This window comes from Xiphophorus maculatus, chromosome 19 (genome assembly GCF_002775205.1).
Source record: "Xiphophorus maculatus strain JP 163 A chromosome 19, X_maculatus-5.0-male, whole genome shotgun sequence".
NCBI lineage: Eukaryota > Metazoa > Chordata > Actinopteri > Cyprinodontiformes > Poeciliidae > Xiphophorus > Xiphophorus maculatus.
The window spans coordinates 27,146,137-27,164,375 of NC_036461.1; the positions used below are offsets into that span (position 1 = coordinate 27,146,137).

The 18,239-nt window shown below is 40.0% G+C and overlaps 1 protein-coding gene across 3 annotated transcripts in view; it reads right to left on the reverse strand.

Moving 5' to 3' along the window:
* Positions 1-18,239, reverse strand: part of LOC102219109 — a 314,558-nt gene that overhangs the window by 188,782 nt on the left and 107,537 nt on the right. For all 3 annotated transcript variants that reach the window (XM_023352126.1, XM_023352127.1, XM_023352128.1), the window contains 2 exons: positions 13,346-13,473; positions 9,831-9,912 (listed from right to left, as the gene is read on the reverse strand). In XM_023352126.1, coding sequence (XP_023207894.1) covers positions 9,831-9,912; positions 13,346-13,473 — 210 coding nt within the window. The remainder of the gene's footprint in view (positions 1-9,830; positions 9,913-13,345; positions 13,474-18,239) is intronic.

The following is an 18,239-nucleotide window of genomic DNA, read 5'->3' on the forward strand; positions in this document are numbered from 1 at the left end:
TAAAGCCTGATGGCAACTGCAGTGGCGCAAAAAGAGGGTATGCAGTGAATGCAATGCATAGGGGCGCTGCACTAAAGGGGGCACAAAAACGATGTGGGGAATTTTTTTTCTAGTCAGCTTTTTAAGTACTTAACAGCTATTTGTGTATGAAATGATCAATAACAGAGGAACAGCACTGATTAGGTGTCCCTCCCCTCCTGCCAGCCGCTCTCCCCTCCCATACAGGTAGCTTGGGCAACGTCCTTCTGTTAGGGTTAGGGTAACAGCGGCTCTTTGGCTCAAATATATTAAATGATGAAATATTGCACATTTTTATTCTTTTTTATTGCCCTCTAGGCAGCAATTTATTCACATATATGTACATTTATTATTATTGGTACTTTAATTAAAAATGAGTTGTACAAGTTTATGCCGTTGGGGTGGGGGGGTGGGAGGGATGCCAATGACATGTTCGCATACACCTCAGAAAGTATGTAGTTGCGCCCCTGATTACCAGGGGTCAAAGTTCGCCTACTCGCCATGAAACACAAAACTGTTATATCTTCTACACAAAAACTCACAGAGGCACCAAACTTTCAGTGTTTGATCATCATCAGATTACCTACAATACTCATTGGTCAAATTATTACATCGCTTAAGCCACGCCCCATGAGAACAGGAAGTGTCATGTTTGGAAGTGTCAACAATCTCTATCTGACCCCTTTGACCTCATCAACATGAGTCTGTGTCCAGAGACAGAAGACATGTTGGTGTGATGTGGATTCCAACCCTGATTGGTTCTGATGGAGCAGGTGGGCGTGGCAGCGTGGCAAAGTGACCTGTAACGTCATTGCCATACGTTTGGCTCTCAATTCCAGAGTTTTGAGCCGAGCTGCACCAATCTCACTAGGGTACATCCCTGTCCACCCCCAGAAAAGAATCCGCAAGAATCGTTGGTGGGCGTGGCCTAATTTCTCTACAGCACCTCCTAGAATATTTTAAATGATCAGCCCCAAGTCATGCTTTAGCCCAGAATTATGAAACTTGGTACACGTGTAACTTGTCAGGACCTACAAAAATGTCTCTTGGAGCCATGGTCCAAACCCAACAAGATGTCGGCCATTTTGGATCAAAGCCATCATGTTCTCTTTTTCATGTCGTATCTGGTCAAACTCATCTTACAGCTTTTGAGATACAGACTTCAAAATCACTCAGCACAGTCTTGAGGCATTGAAGGTCCAAAGTTATAAAAAGATTTCTCGTACATCAAAGCATGTGAGAGTGGCTAAGTGTCAAACTTTGACTATTCGCCATGAAACATCAAGGTTCAATAACTTCCACATGCAAGGTCACAGCTGCATTAGACTTCCTATGTCTCTCTACAGACCAGTCCTGATTACATTGTCAAGTTCAATTGATGACATCACCTTAGCCCCGCCGACTTCCGACAGGAAGTCACCTGTTTTTTCTACTGTATATCTTACTTTTACTCGATGATTCATATGGGTTTAATTCTATGCCACCTGACATAAAATGACATGATGAACTCTGTCAATGCTGGCTGAACTGTGTGGGCGTGGCCAAATGGTGAATTTCAATCCCTCGCCATAACCATACGGTCGTCTCTAAATCATACATGCTTCATCCGATTTGCACCAAACTGGATATGCATGACCTTTGTTCACCTCTAAAGAGCTTAATAGCATTAAATTGTAATTGGACTCCTCAGTGCCCCCTAGGTTAATCCATCAGCAATATCTTCTTGCTACATGAAACAATCTGCACCAGATTTTTGTGCGTCGTTGGCTAGCGCTGCCAAATGCATTGATGTGTATCACCTGGCAGATGGGTGTGGGAATGGCACGGGAGCATCTGCGTTGGCAAGAATGCGGCGATGCTGGAACCCCCGCGGTCGCCAATAGGCTGGAGTGGCGCTGAGCTGCAAGGGCCGCCCAACGCCGCTTGTGGCTTTAATTTAATCTTCTTTTTGTTCAAAATGTATGCCTAAAAAATGCGATATTTTGCCTAAGTCCTTCATGTTAAACTTTGATTTTATTGCTTCTTTGAAACCTCAATGCTGCTAGCAGCAATGATCAAGTCATCCACCCAAATGAGCACGATAACCGTGTCATTTTCTGTTTGTTTTCTGTATACACAATGATCAACTAGGTTGCTTTCAAAGTTGTTTTGTGCAAGATGATCGTTCAGGAGTTTGTACCAATTTCTCCCTGATTGTTTTACTCCATACAGGAATTTCTTTCATTTGTACACACATTTATGTCCTGTTTCTGTTTGTTGTTCAAATCCCTCAGGCTGTTCCAAGCAAATTTCTTCCGCAATTGGGGCATGCAAATAAGCTGTTTTGACATCCATCTGATGTACTTAAAGGTTGTTCCGAACTGCTATCTGCATTAATGCTCACACTGATGTTATGTTAGCTGTTGGAGCAAAAGTTTCATAGGAGTCTATACCTTCTTTTTGGCTCTAGCCTTTTGCTACATACCTAGCTTTGAAAATCTATTTTCCTTCATTTTCTTTGAGTGTATTGTTAAGGAAAAATGATTATTTTTAGTGCTTAATACAGTTAATCTTACGACATGTGTAAAAGGTATATTCAGCACTCTTATTTGGAACAGTTTTCTGTTGAGCATTTGGGATTGAGCAGATGAGCAGGCATTCAGACAGGCAGGAGCCTCCCCACTGTGAGGCCGGGCCATAGGAGGCCATAAAATTAGCATTCCCGGCAGGGCAGAGAGACTTTAGATTTCACAGGTATCTGTGAAGTCTTATCTCAGGATCGTTCTGTACTCAGAATGACCGTGGGAGACACGGGGGGTCAGAGCGCAGCGATGCGTTCTTTGTCTCGCTAGAAGACAGATGGCCCTTTGATCTTTGCGTAGATCAGGGGGAGTTCCAAGTTTCTCCGAGTGCTTAAGGGAGTTTCCAGTTGGTCAACTGGAGGAACGCCTTGAGTGCATAAATTAAATAGAGAAACACCTCTTTACTATAAGATTTCGTGTCAGGAGAAAAAATACAGAGAGCGGCCACCATTTTGCCTTTTTTGCATCGGCTCTCTCCAAAGACGCGTCTTTGCCTTTTTGTTTGTCTTTGTTTTGTGTTTGTCTGTCTTCCCCTTGTCTGTCTTTATTTTTATGAGAAAAATGCATATCTCTGTTGCTCTGCAGTTTTGTTGTTCATTGCTTTGTATGGAATTAAACTCTGTGATCTGTGACGTCAACGCGCTTTGTTGTTGTTTCACTTTAGCAGCACGCCGCCGCCTGCTGAGGTTCCGGGAAGATTAAGGAGGAAAGAGCCAAACGTTTTGTCCAAAGTTAACATTAAGTTATCCTCTTTTTAATAGTATATACCCACTTCCCTCCAACTGTGTGCGTTCCTCTGGTAGAACACTCAGTTCAAATGTTTTGTTTTCTTAAAGCGAGTCAATTTCATCCCTCATTACCTGTCTCCACCTGTCTGCCTGTGGTGACTTCTGAGCCTCACTGAAAGTTTGAGGGATACCAAACACAGCCCTGTAACAATGATCAACAGTTATTTGTGTTGCATCTTTAGTTTTAGGATCTAATTGGTAATCTTCAAGGTATTTTCAGGGCCTTTTCTCTCTTTTTGGATAACGATCGATTCGCTTTGTTTGAGTTTGATCATTAATTTCACCCCCAGTGAGATAATCTGGAAACTCTGCATTTAGTTTCCTGAAGAGTAACTTCCTCTTTGTCACTTGGGGTGACAAATTCAAATACCCACATGTTTGAAAGATTAGGCTTTCTTCTTGTCCTCAAGAAATATGGGGTGTTTTTGGTTCTGTTACTATAACATCTGTTGCGAATGTGGGCAGCACACTGAAGAGCATATGGTCACAGGTAAGCCTTTTTCTGATAACATACACCTTCCCATTTCAAAGAGCGTTCTCCACCTCTCTGCTTTTCCGTTTTGGTGTGGGGAGTACAGTGATGACGTTTCATGTCTAATGCCTTTATTTCTGAGTAGTGTTTGAAAATCATTACATGTGTACTCGGACCCATTGTCTGACCTAAAACACAACATTACCATAGGGTGCACAGTATGTGAGAAATTGCTTTGTTTCTTTAGTCACATCACTTTTGATTTTCAGAAAATAGTCTGCAATAGATCCTGAGAAGTCATCAGTAAAGGAAATAGCATACCTGTGTCCTTCTAAGCCTATAAGGTCAATAGGTCCTGATAGGTCAGTATGAACCAACTCTAGTGGCTTGCTCGTTTTAACATCTGACTCTTTGTTTCTGCTGTTGATAAATTCCCTTCTGTACAGATGTTACACTCCATTTTACTGTTGTCAATGACTTTCATTCCCTCTACTACATTTTGTAATTTCATATCAGCCATGTTACAGTGTCCTAATATTTCATGCCATGTTTTCAGATCACAAGCTATCACTTTAGATCACTTTATCTCTGTTCATCATGTCATTTAAGTTTTCCTCAATGTATCCTTCATTACTGCTTTTCATCCTCAGGTAATACAGTTTCTCATGTACCTCAATAGGGAACACAGAATTATTCCATTAAGCTTGTTGTTGTCAGGCACAAGATTCCAGCTGACTTTGAATATCATGGTCTGGTCTTCCTCATGGTTGTCCTGCATGTCTGAAGTCTGCTTGGCATCATCTTTCCATTTCGATCTTTTTCTGCATGTCTCGTCACTATGGGTTGTACTTCTGTGGTAGCTGCACCATTTTGGCGCGGTCTTTTGGCATCAGTCTCTTGCCATGTGCCCGCACTGTCCGCAGTTGTAGCAGTTTACAGTTGTCATGCCCACTTTCATTACATTATCTGACTTCGGTTTGCTTTCAAACGTTTCTGTCTCTTCATAGCTTAGAAGTCTGCTCTTAAACTGTGTGAAGCTCAAGTCTTCACTGCTCTGTGTTGTGTGAATAGCAAAAGGCTTATATGATCCTGGGAGTCCCTTCAGAATCCTCGCTATTATTAGTCCATCATTAATAACCTCTTTTGCATTTTTCTGCATTTTTTCCTCTCTTGATGAATAATAAATCCATCAAGTTTGAAAACATGTGCTCAATTTTTGCCAAAGTTATGAGGGGGGAACCATATATTTTAGTTGTCTGAAATAATCTGTACCCCCTCTATTTCATAGGAACAAATTAAATTACCAGGAAATCTTCAACTGTGCTAATTCCTCTCATAATCAACAACAAATCATGTGATTTTGGTAACTTTTACTTCTTAGTTGCCAAAGCTATGGGGGGGAACAACATATTTTAGTTATTTTAGCTGCCCGAAACAATCTGCCCCCCACACCCCCCTTGCCCACCCTCAATTTCAAAGGAACAAATTAATTTACCAGCAAGTTTTTAACTGTGGGTAGGGTTAGGGAAACTGTTGTTCATCATTTGCCAAAGTTAAAGGGGGGAACCATATATTTTAGCTGGATTAAATAACCTATTCTTTGTAGGGGAAACAGATTATTTCAGGTGGCTAAATATTTGGTTACGCCCTCATAACTCTGGCAAATAAACAGCAGATTTTACAAAAATAACAGGACTTATTGTTGATAAATTGGGGAATAAACACAGTTAAAGACTTGTTGGTAAATTAATTTGTTCCTATGTTATAGAGGGAGAAGAGAGCTAAAATAGAGTATGTGTTGTTCCCCCCTCATATCTTTGGCAAATAAAAAGCAAATGTTACCAAAATAACAGGATTTATTGTTGATGAAGAGAGGAAAAAGAACATTTTTCCTCTCCACAAAATGAATTTGTTCCCATGTTATGCAGGGGGAGCTGATTATTTCAGGCAGCTAAAATATGCGTGTCCCCCCTCATAACTTTGTCAAAACACCTGTAAGTGTTTTCAAACTTGCAGGATTTATTGGTGATGAAGAGAGGAATAAGCACAGTTAAAAAGTTTGTGAAAAAATATTTAGCTCCCCTTTTGTTTAGGTGGAACATATTATTTCAGGCAGCTAAAATATCTGGTTCCCCCTTTAACTTTGATTAATAATGAGCAACATTTTCAAAAATCACAGGATTTGTTGTTGATGAAGAGAGGAACAAGCATGGTTAAAGACTTGCTAGTAAATTAATTAGCTCCCATGTTATAGGGGGGAACAGATTATTTCAGGTGGGTAAAATATTTGGTTCCCCACTCATAACTTTGGCAAGGAATGGACAAATGTTTTCAAACTTACATGATTTATTGTTGATGAGAAGATTAAACACTACTAAATACTTGCAGATAAGTTAATTTGAATTTGCTCCCATGGGGAACAAATAATGATTTGAACCAATTATTTTACCCACCTGAAATGTCAGGTGGGTAAAATAATTGGTTCTCCCCTCATAACTTTGGCAAAAAAAGGAAATGTTATAATATTTACAAGATTTGTTTTCATGAAAAGAAGATTAAACACAGTGAAGGACTTGCAGGTAAATTATATTTTTTCCATGTTATACAGGGTGTGGGGGAACAGATTATTTCAGGTGACTAAAATATATGGTTGCCCCCAAGTAACTTTGGCAAATAAAGAGTAAATATTACCAAATTTCTGGTCTTGTGCGAAATTCTGCTCCGCTGTGAAAATCTGATCTCCCTGTGTCGGGAGCATGCACTGCAGCCAAAGAGGATCCATTCATTTTTGCTCTGATCGATTTCTCGGTAAAACAACTCATTTACTTTTGTCACTTAAACCCTATTTTTGTCACTTAAACCTGACAGAAAAAGTCAGTTACTGTGCGTATTTATAAGTTTTCTTTGCTAATATAAGAGGAGGGAAGCCTGCTGATGGCAGGGCACAAATATGGAACTTCCTGAAAAGATGCGAGGGTAGGCTTTTTGTAAAATCCCGTTCTAATGTTAAATATGACAGATTACTGAATAAAAGAAATTTCCAGTTGCTAATTTTTGGTGGCTCAAACATGCTATCACACATAACAATCACTAAGAATTTGGAAATGGTTGGTCTTTACTTGCCAAAGTTAAGGTGGGGGGGTGATACTTCAGCTGCCTGAAATAATCTGTTCCCCATCCATCTGATAGGAACAAATTAATTTAACTGTGCTTATTCCTCCTCTCATCAACAATAAATTCTGAAGATTTGGTAGCATTTACTCTTTATTTGCCAAAGTTATGAGGGAGAAAACCACATACTTTAGCTGCCAGAAATAAAATGTTCGCGCTCCATAATAGGGGAACAACTTAATTTACTAGTAAGTCTTTAACTGTTCTTATTCCTCTCTTCATCAAAAATAAATCCTGTGATTTTGGTAACATTTGCTTTTTATTTGCCACAATTTTGAGGGGGGAACAACACATATATGCTATTTTAGCTGCCTGAAAGAATCCATTTCCCCTACATTTCATAGGAACAAATTAATTTACCAGCAAGTCTTTAACTGTGCTTATTCATGTCATTATCAACACCAAATCATGTGATTTTGGTAATATTTGCTCTTGATTTTGATTTACCAAAGTTATGAGGGGGGGAACCAAATATTTTAGCCACCTGAAATAATCTGTTCCCCCTCCATAACATGGGAATAAGTGTGCTTATTCCTCTTTTCCCTAACAACAAATCATGTAAATATTGTAACATTTGCTCAGTATTTACCAGTTATTAGTGGGGAACCATATATTTTAGCTGCCTGAAATAATCTGTTCCCCCTCTATAACATAGGAACTAATTAATTTACCAGCAAGTCTTTCATTGTGTTTATTCCTCTCATCATCAAAAGCAAATTCTCTATATTTGGTAACATTTTCTCATTATTTGCCAAAGTTAAAAGGGGGGAGCCATATATTTTAACTTCCATGTTATGGAGGGGGAACAGTTAAAAAAAATTTCAAATTAAAAACACACGCACACAAAAAAAGAAAAATCAAACTCAAAAAGGGCATGAGGGGCATCAAGGATAAAAGGGGCAGGGGCTCAAGTCTCCACCGCCCCTCCCCCCCTTCTGCACATGCCTGATTAAGTCCACAAGCAAAATGAGTAAGAAATGGATCAGAACTCATTGGAAAGTTTATTTGCAAAGGGAAAAGGCCCAGAGAAGAGACAGGAGAATAGATTTATCCCGGTAGTGGACTCCCACATTTGCACTGCATGATATGTGGCGACCAACTCGCTAATGAGGCAATGAAGCCTTCAAACTGCTTTGCCACATAGAGACCAAGCACCAAAGTGTGCATAAGCAACATTTCGACAACAGGTTTGATCGGTTCGTGTGTCCAGCCACATGGCAGGAGCAACACACCAGACACAAACCGATTCCAGAAGAAAATCCCGTAAAACCCCCAACATACCATACATGAATCTAGAATAAACAAACACAGATGACGACGTAGAAGCAATAGCAACAGTTTGTGGACTAATTTTAAGTGGTATGTTCATTGTGTGTGTTCATCAAAGCCAATATAAAAATGTATTTATCAGAATAAGTTGTATCAAATGTAAACATTGTGCCCCAAAACAATTAAAAAATCACATCAAAAAGTTTGAAATGTTGTCTTCAATGTTTTTTTGATTCCTAAATATAATAGTGGGTGAGAGAGAATGTGTCAGTAACATTCATTAACTTAAAATGCTTTGTAGAACAGCACTTTATGAAGTTTGGTCCATTTACCGGTACTTGTATTAGCTTTACCCACATTCAATATGGCTGACGCTATGGCTTATTGCGGCAACACTACGTTTTGCTGGTTCAAAAGCACAACGTAGTGCTGTCAAATTAGGGATTTCTCAGATTTCCCACTGGTACATATCTCTTCCAACGTGTTTTTGTCATCTGTAATTGTGCTACGTTAATGTTGTGTTTTTCAATTTGTTGAAGTGGTTTGCACTTCAGGGCCACCGTATTTCAATTGACTTAACATAAAGTGAATCATGTTTTAAACCAGTCATGGCATATTGTATGAATGTTGTAGCTATGAATATGTATATACCTACAAAAACCGATTTAACTATTTTCAGATGTCTTTATTTTTCTAACCCCGCTTTCAACAATAACAAAATATTTCAACCTGCTCTGCCTGACAATTACACATTGTCAATTAATTACATATAAAAAATATTATGGATTTTTTTACTATAATTCTAAAATAAACACTACTGTTTTATTAAAAATAAAACTAATACTGATGTATTAATGATCATTTAAACTCCACAATAAACCACAATATTCCACTAAAAACACAGTAGAAAATTGAATAAATCAAAATATAATGTTTCCCCATGGCAGTCTCAGGAGATGATTGTGGAGAAACTGTGATTCTGATCTCTGGTCTTCTGATCTCTATGTGTCTGCAGAGTTTTTCCCCTGATCCTTTTTGTCTCATGTCAAACTGTCAAATTTGCTTTGTATTCGGCCTGTCTTAAGATGTTCAGTCACGTATGTACATCTTCCTACTACTCACATATTATTGCAAGAGTTTTCACTTCTGAGAATATGGTGAGGTACCGGATGGATGTTATAAAAGAGTGCAGATATTGAGAGCAGTTCTATATTTGTTGCCTGATGTGCTCCAAACTGTTCTGTCCATAACACTTCCAGCACTGTCAGCCCCCAGTCAGCAAGAGGCGTTTAACTCTATGTCCATGTCAGAGATTATTTTCAGAATTGATTTGTTATGGATTGATTTAGTTGCCTCTGTGATGTACTCTGTGCATCTGCACCAAGTATGTGTGAATTGTAATCCTTGAAAATGAAGGACAGCCATCAGATTTTTCCATCATTTAAAAAAATAAATGGTCAAATATGGAAAATATTCTGTTAACTTGTTCACTGGAAATTTACTGCTAACAGAAGGTCTTTTAACAGAAAACATGGTTTTCTCTAAACTTACCTCTCCTGAAACTGGAAGCTTTTCACTATATTTTTTAGATCCCTTCTGTGTGGTCCCAACCTCACCAGAGCCTTGATGAACTCTACAAAATAAAACAATAATAAACACCAGGATTAAGTTATACCGAATTTAATTTTTTTTTTAAATGCTATAATATAAATGTTTATAAAAACAGTTCCATATCCAAAGAAAGTCAATGAATTATCTTTTGTCTATTTTTCTAAACTAACCTGAAATCATATGAGGTAGTTTCATGTATTTATGAATAAATGTCTCCATATCTTATATACATATATATATATATATATATATATATATATATATATATATATATATATATCTGGTTGTCATTTGGGTCAAATCATGACCCGAATGACAACCAGACCTCCTCGGCGCCAATTACAACGGCTGAGTGAAGTACCATCAGAAAGCCTCATTGAGAATGTGAATGCAGCATTGAGAACGATCCCTACCAACACCATAACAGAAACCAATGAGCTGATCTACAACTCAGCATCAGTGATCCTCGAGATACTTGGCTATAAGAGCAGCCATGAGACCCAATACCCACCATGGAAAAGACGGCTAGAGGCTAAAATCAAGGTAACAAGGAGGGAAGTGAGCCAACTGTCAGAGCTCCACAAGGGTACAATGAAAAGACCAGTACCCAGAAAGTACAGGCAGATGCCCATACCTGAAGCACTCGAAACTGCCAAACAGAGGCTCCAAGCCTTGGCAAGCCGCCTAAAGGGATACACAAGGGAGAATGAATCCAGAAGAATTAACCGGCTCTTCTCCACTCAACCAGCTAAGGTGTACTCTCAATGGCAGGGTAATAACAACAGAGTAGACCCACCAAGGCTGGAGACTGAACAATACTGGAAAGGCATATGGGAAAGGGAGGCGTCCCACAACAGCAATGCACAGTGGTTGATCTCTCTACGAGAGGACCATAGTAACCTCCCTGAGCAAGCCTTGGTAACCATCACTGTGACAGATATCCAAGAAAGAGTCTCAGGTATGAAAAACTGGACAGCACCAGGGCCTGACATGATCCATGCCTACTGGCTAAAGAAACTCACTGCCCTCCATGAGCGACTGGCAGGCCAAATGAACCAGCTGCTACAAAGTGGGACTCACCCTGAATGGTTAACTGAAGGGCGGACAATCCTAATCCAGAAGGATCCATCAAAGGGTCCAGTCCCACCCAACTACCGACCAATAACCTGCCTCTCCACAACATGGAAGCTCATGTCAGGCATCATAGCGGCCAAGATAAGCAAACACATGGATAAACACATGAGCACGGCACAGAAAGGTATCGGTGTAAATAGCAGAGAAGCCAAACACCAACTCCTCATAGACCGCACAGTTGCCCGAGACTGCAAAACCCGACACACCAACCTGTGCATGGCTTGGATTGATTATAAGAAAGCCTATGACTCAATGCCGCATACTTGGATCATTGAATGCTTAGAGATGTATAACATCAACAGGACTCTGAGAGCCTTCATTGCAAACTCGATGAGGCTGTGGAAAACCACCCTTGAAGCCAACTGCAAACCACTTGTACAAGTGTCCATCAAATGTGGCATATACCAAGGAGATGCTCTGTCCCCGCTACTGTTCTGCATAGGCCTGAACCCCCTCAGCCAAATTATCAACAAGACTGGCTACGGATACTGACTCAAAAATGGGGCCAACATCAGTCACCTTCTCTACATGGATGACATCAAGCTGTATGCCAAGAGTGAGCGAGACATCGACTCACTGATCCACACCACCAGGATCTACAGCACGGACATTGGGATGTCATTCGGACTAGAGAAGCGTGGTCGGCTGATCACCAAGAGGGGGAAGGTCATCCGCACAGATGGGGTCTCACTCCCAGAAGGAACAATAGTAGACATAGAGGACAGTTACAAGTACCTAGGTATACCACAAGCAAATGGCAACCTCGATGAGGTCACAAGGAAAGGAGCCACAGCTAAATACCTCCAACGAATAAGGCAAGTCCTGAGAAGTCAGCTCAATGGCAAGAACAAAATCTGTGCGATAAACAGCTATGCCCTGCCTGTAATCAGATACCCTGCTGGAATAATTAGCTGGCCAAAGGAGGAGATAAAAGCCACAGATATTAAGACTAGAAAACTACTAACAATGCATGGAGGGTTCCATCCCAAATCCAGCACCCTGAGACTGTACACGAGCCGCAAGGAAGGAGGCAGAGGACTAGTGAGTGTGAGAACCACAGTCCAGGACGAAACAACTAAGATCCATAAATACATCAGGGACAAAGCCTCAACAGACAATGTGCTCAGTGAATGTCTCAGACAACAGGGAACGGAGGTTGAGGTGCCAGAGATACCATCATGGGAGGACAAGCCCCTACATGGGATGTACCACCAGCAAATAACCCAAGTGGCTGATATCAGTAAATCCTACCAATGGCTGGAAAAAGCTGGACTCAAGGACAGCACAGAGGCCCTCATCCTGGCCGCCCAGGAACAGGCCCTAAACACCAGAGCAATAGAGGCCCAGATATACCACACCAGACAAGACCCAAGGTGTAGGTTGTGCAAGTAGGCCCCTGAGACAGTCCAGCACATAACAGCAGGGTGCAAGATACTGGCAGGGAAAGCGTACATGGAACGACATAACCAAGTTGCAGGCAAAGTGTACAGAAACATCTGTGCAGAATATGGACTGGAAACCCCGAGATCAAAGTGGGAAACACCCCCAAAGGTGGCGGAGAACGCCAGAGCTAAGATCCTGTGGGACTTCCAGATCCAGACAGACAAAATGGTAATGGTGAACCAACCAGACATTGTCGTAGTGGATAAACAACAGAGGAAAGCCGTTGTGGTAGATGTAGCAATACCAAGCGACTGCAACATCAGGAAAAAGGAGCACGAGAAACTAGAGAAATACCAGGGCCTCAAGGAGGAACTGGAGAGGGCCTGGAAGGTGAAGACCACAGTGGTGCCTGTGGTCATCGGGGCCCGCGGGGCAGTCACCCCCAAACTGGACCAATGGCTACAACAGATCCCAGGAACAACATCAGACATCTCAGTCCAAAAATGTGCAGTCCTTGGCACAGCCAAGATACTGCGCAGAACCCTCAAGCTCCCAGGCCTCTGGTAGAGGACCTGAGCTCAGAGGATAAGAACCACCCGCGGTGGGTGAGAAGGGAATTTTTTATAATAATTCTCATATCTTCACATGTAGATGTGAGGACTATAAAGCTTCACATCTACATCTTAACCTAGGAAATAAGTGGACCTTATTTCTGAAAAATAAAGAATCTGTCATTGTCTTGAAACTTGTGTTGATAATCTTCCTCCTGCTGCTCTTGAAGTTCTACACACAGCTCAAACCAGTGTGGCAGATTAATTTAACAGTCTGAGACACAATAAATAGCTTTCAGATTACTATCCTCCCTTTCATTACATCACAGAGAATCAGGTTGTGGTGAATCTTGGTCTGCACTAAACTGATACTGAATGGCAGCCAACCTCTTTTCACACTCCAGGAGTTGTGTCTGAGCCAGGTGATGAGTGTCCTCAGGACTCAGAGTGCCACACAGCTGTTTCAGGGTCTCCAAGTGCTGACCGGCTTCTGCAAAGTCAGCTGGGAAGCAAGCCTGGGGAATGATCACATACATCAAGAATCAAGTCAAGTTTATTTGTAAAGCACATTTCAGCAACAAGGCAGTTCAAAGTGTTCTCCTATATAAAACACCATAAAGAAAAAAATAAAAAATAAAAAAGTGATCGATTCCACCCCCCAAAAAAGGCTAAATTAATAAATATAACTTAGAAACTTGTTTTATCCCAGTAGTTAGTTCTATAGATTTCTAAAAACATTGAGCTTAACACTGGTATGACTTGTAGTAGCAACACATGCATATGGGGTGACTGGAAGCCATACATACTCATAGGATAAATGAATCTTACAAAAGGCCAGTTGTCTGCATTTCTCTGTGTTAAACAAAGAATAATCTAAGACTGATGCCGGTGACCAAGATAAATCAGTTTCACAAACAGTTAAGATATGATTGTTTTCTCTGCGTTAGATGAGTACTTACTTAAAATGTAATAATTTTAGCATCTTTTTACATTAATGGTCTTGCACAAATAAACACTGATTTGATTGATAACATAAAATTGATAAAATAATGCAAGTAACCAGATAAATTTGTGCATATGAAATTTTGAGCTATTAAATGTAGACATAATAATGCAATGTGACACAACACAAGAAAGTTGAAAAATGTTCAGCTGTTGTGGAAAGTGGTGGAAAAGTTTTGCCTTTCACTGTTAATTGCTCCTCAAATGTTGAGCCTTTTAGTCTCACTAAAGTCAAATCTTTCTCCATCATCAGCTCTCCACTGTAAAGGTTTTAATAAACTGATTTTTTCTTTTTATCATAATCTATTTTAACTAAAAACATTCCAGCTTGAAAAAGTAGCACCAGAAATGCTTTGTGATGGACCGAGCAGTAAAAGATGAGTCAGGCACAAGTTTAAGTCCAAAAAGAAGTTTTTTTTTTTATTTAACCCAAAACAAAAGTTAGGTTTATAATAAAAATGACAGAGTTGGGTCTATAAAAGAGGTCAAAGTAACAGAATTCTACTCAAACTGAGAACACTAACTCAAACAAACAGACATATCTAAATGAGACAAAGGAGAAACTTAAATACTGGCTGATCAGCCTACATGAAAACACACGAAAACCTAACTGAAACTAACATAAGAAAATCCCATTCCCCCCTCTTAATGCTGAGTTGTGGTATGAACCAATCTGTTGTCTCCATACTCTTGTTCCACCCCTTCTCCATCTCTTAGTTTCACTGAAGGACTGGAGCAGTCGGCACTGAGGTAACTCAAACAAACAATCATTTGATTGATACCCTGTCATGATTACATGTATGCTTACAATTGATTCCTTTCATCTACTGACAAAATCATGGCTGATGTTAAAAAGAGCAGCATTCCCATAGTTGAGCCCACTCACCAAAATCCTCTCTGATAAGTTCCTTGGAGGAATGCAAGGAGGCGGAACAAGGTGTGAAAGCAAGCAGGTAGATTAAGCTCCGTAGTCATTGGAAATTGTTAATGGACTGAACGTTGTAAAGAAAAATGATTATTTAATGCTAAAAATACACTTAATCTTACGACATGTGTAAAGGGATAGCCAACACTTTATTTGGAACAGTTTTCTGTGGAGCATGGGGGAAGTAGGGCCTTTTTTCCTCCCCCGCTGACAGACACAAAGCTATAAAATTTACACTCTGATAGGAGTTACAGACTCTTTGGCGCCTCTCCCTCGTACCTGGCGCGGCCCAAGACGAAGTCGTCCGCCCTTTCACTTAGATAAAAACCAGACATCGGGGCTGTGATGAGGGGAGTTTCTAAGTTTCTAATTGGTCAAAGAACGGAACGCCTTGACTGCATATATTAAATAGGGAAACACCTCTTTCATTAAAAAGTACAAGTCAGCAAGCCAACGGAGAGTTTTTTCCATCTTTTTACTCCACGTTGGGCGCCTTTGTCTGTCTTATGTATTTTGTGTTTGTCTGTCTTCCCCTTGTGTGTTTTTATTTTCATGAGAAAATGCATATCTCTGTATCTCTGCAACTTTGTTGTCGATTGTTTTGTATGAGATTAAAACTCCGTGATCTGTGACGTCAACACGTTTTGTTGTTGTTTCGTTTTAGCAGCACGCGGTTGCAGGACGCTCACGGAGAACCCCGCTCGACCCGGTTAACAGGAGGAAAAGGAGAGCCATGCTTTTCCAAAATTTAAGCTAACATAATAACTTTTCTCCTTAACAATTTGGGGGCTCGTTCGGTTACGGATTCTGAGCGGATGGAGCTGTCACGCGTTGGCCTGGTTCGGCTCGGTGAGGTGAGATACTTTTGATTATTTTTTGTTGTTTGCACCGCCGTGTGCTGGAAAAGGCGAGCTAGACTGTTGCGGCTGTATCCAGACACGCGGAGTTCACGGAGCTGCACAGGTACAGAGATTGTGTTTATAAAAGAGTCGATGGTTGAGTAATTGGATTATAAATACGCAAACAAGAGGACTGTGGCGGGTCCAGACGTAGGGCTAGCTTACCCTATTGTAAAAGGCTGGGGTTTTCTTAGTTTTTGGTTCTTTTCCCCGGAGGGTTTATTCTTGTACCTCTGAATTTAAAAAGAATTTGGGAATTGTGTATCAATTTGGTAGTTTGGGCTTGTATTGGCCCGGAGACTGACTCATCTCCAGTAGACTTACAATTGGCTTAACAAGGCTGAATCGCCTGTCTTCAGTACAACGAAGTGCCTTAGCACGGCCAATCGTGTGTATTCAGGAAGACGAAGTGACTGAGCTAGGTTGCGTCGGCCGTGGTGACGAATAGAAATGCATTTTTAAAGCCGGCATTTTATTTTATTTTTTCCCCGTTGTCTCTTCCGTTTGTCCGACACCGTGTTTATGTTTCTCTGTGTGTCGCGATCTGTGCTTGTTGCCGCGACACGTGGCTGTCTGCTCCAGAGCTCTGGGTGTGTGTATGTGTGCATGTGTGTATCTGCGTGTGTGTGTGTGTGTGTGTGGCCGTGTGCGTGCGCGAGTTCGGGCTGGCTGTGTGTCTGTGCAGAGTGAGAAGCTGTGTTTAAATAGCGCTGCTTGTGTTAATTTGCATTGATTTTGCTGTGTTTTATTGTGAAGTTATTATGGACACTGAGTTGCGACACGTGCTATACGCTATGGTTCGTAGAAGAGTCTTAACGGGAAAGTAGGACGATGGCGACACGTGGTCTTTTAGTTTAAAAATAAATAAATAACTAAAAATAAAAATAACAGTTAAGTAAACTAAACTGGTACCAGAGAAAAAATTATTGGTTGTGGTTTGATTTTAGCATAACTTTGAGATCTCTCTTTTTAAACGTGCACGGGGAATTAAAAGGTTCCTGACGATTGGAGTTTAAAATTAATTAAATTGACACATGAAACTATGTTAATAACACATTGGATAATGTCTGAAGCTTCAGTAAATTTCATATAAACTTCAGTAAAATTGATATAAATTACATTAAAACTTTGATACAATGATGACTGACTGGAAACTTTGACTGACTATAAACCTGGCCAGATGTGTGTTTTGTGTTTTTTGTAATGTGCTTTGTGTTCTTGTGTTGAATTGCAATTCATGTTGGTGTGAAAGAGTGTGAGATTGGAGATAAGATACCATTTGGTATTTTATGTCATATAAATACAGAGCAATTTCTCAGTGCTGTTTGATGGTGCAAAATTTCTAGTTTTTTCAAACATCCTCTGTGTTAAATTGAACTAACTTCTTAAAATTAAACGATAACAGCAGTAAGTGTGAACGGCAGTGTGAAGTTAGGAAGGTGATTAAACGATAGAATCTTGATAAAATAAATCATCTGAACAAATTGAACATAACTATGGGTTCTAAGGTTAAATAAATGAATAAATAAATAAATATAGAAAGACAGAAAGAACAAGCCACGAAAATTAGGTCACAGAGGATTTTAGAAATGCGGTCTTGGCAAATTAATAGATAAATACACATGATTGAGTAGAGACATAAATAAACTAAAAGTATATAGCATTGATGACTAAAATATTAGCTTAAATGTTAAGTATTCCTTTTAGGCTGACGAGGAAGTAGTAAAATAGAATGAATTACAATGAGTAAAATAGGATTTTTTTCATGAGTTGAGGATAAGACAACACGAAAGATCTTTAGAGAAACAGGCTCTAATTGTAAGGGGAATTGCTCAGATGACAACAAAATGCAAGATGCAACTGACTCTAGATATTTTCACAATCAGTCTTTTTCAAACTGACCAAAACTTTAAATTTGATAAAATATTGTTAAATCTACAGGACGTATTGATAATTACGACAGAGTAAACTAGAAATAACTCTCTTGTTAAATAGAAATTGATTAAATATAGAAAAGTTTGCTAAAATTTACAAATTTGTTGTTGAAGGATAATATTAAATTTGAAATACCTTATGGGTTAATGGTAAAGATCATATGGAACTTTTGTAGAGAATAATGTGGACAAGGGGACTTGCAGCCCCCCCCTTGCAGCCGCTTCAGGAGGGCCACAGAGCTGGGCTGTAACTGCTACCCCACTAGATTCAACTAATTAACATGTGAAGCCTCCTTGCATACCACTAATTTTAAGTGCGAAGTAACCTCTGCTTACAGCAGTTCAGCAGAACAGGACAAGCTGCTGTAAGGCACATCATTGTCTCTCCCATCATTTAAAGTACCTCTTGACAAGAAGTCTGAATATAAGTTACAATTTTAGTAGTGGTACGACGAAAGGTTTTTTAAGTTCAAATTTTACGCTTAGAGACTAACACATATCTGATGCTTTACGTGCCAAAG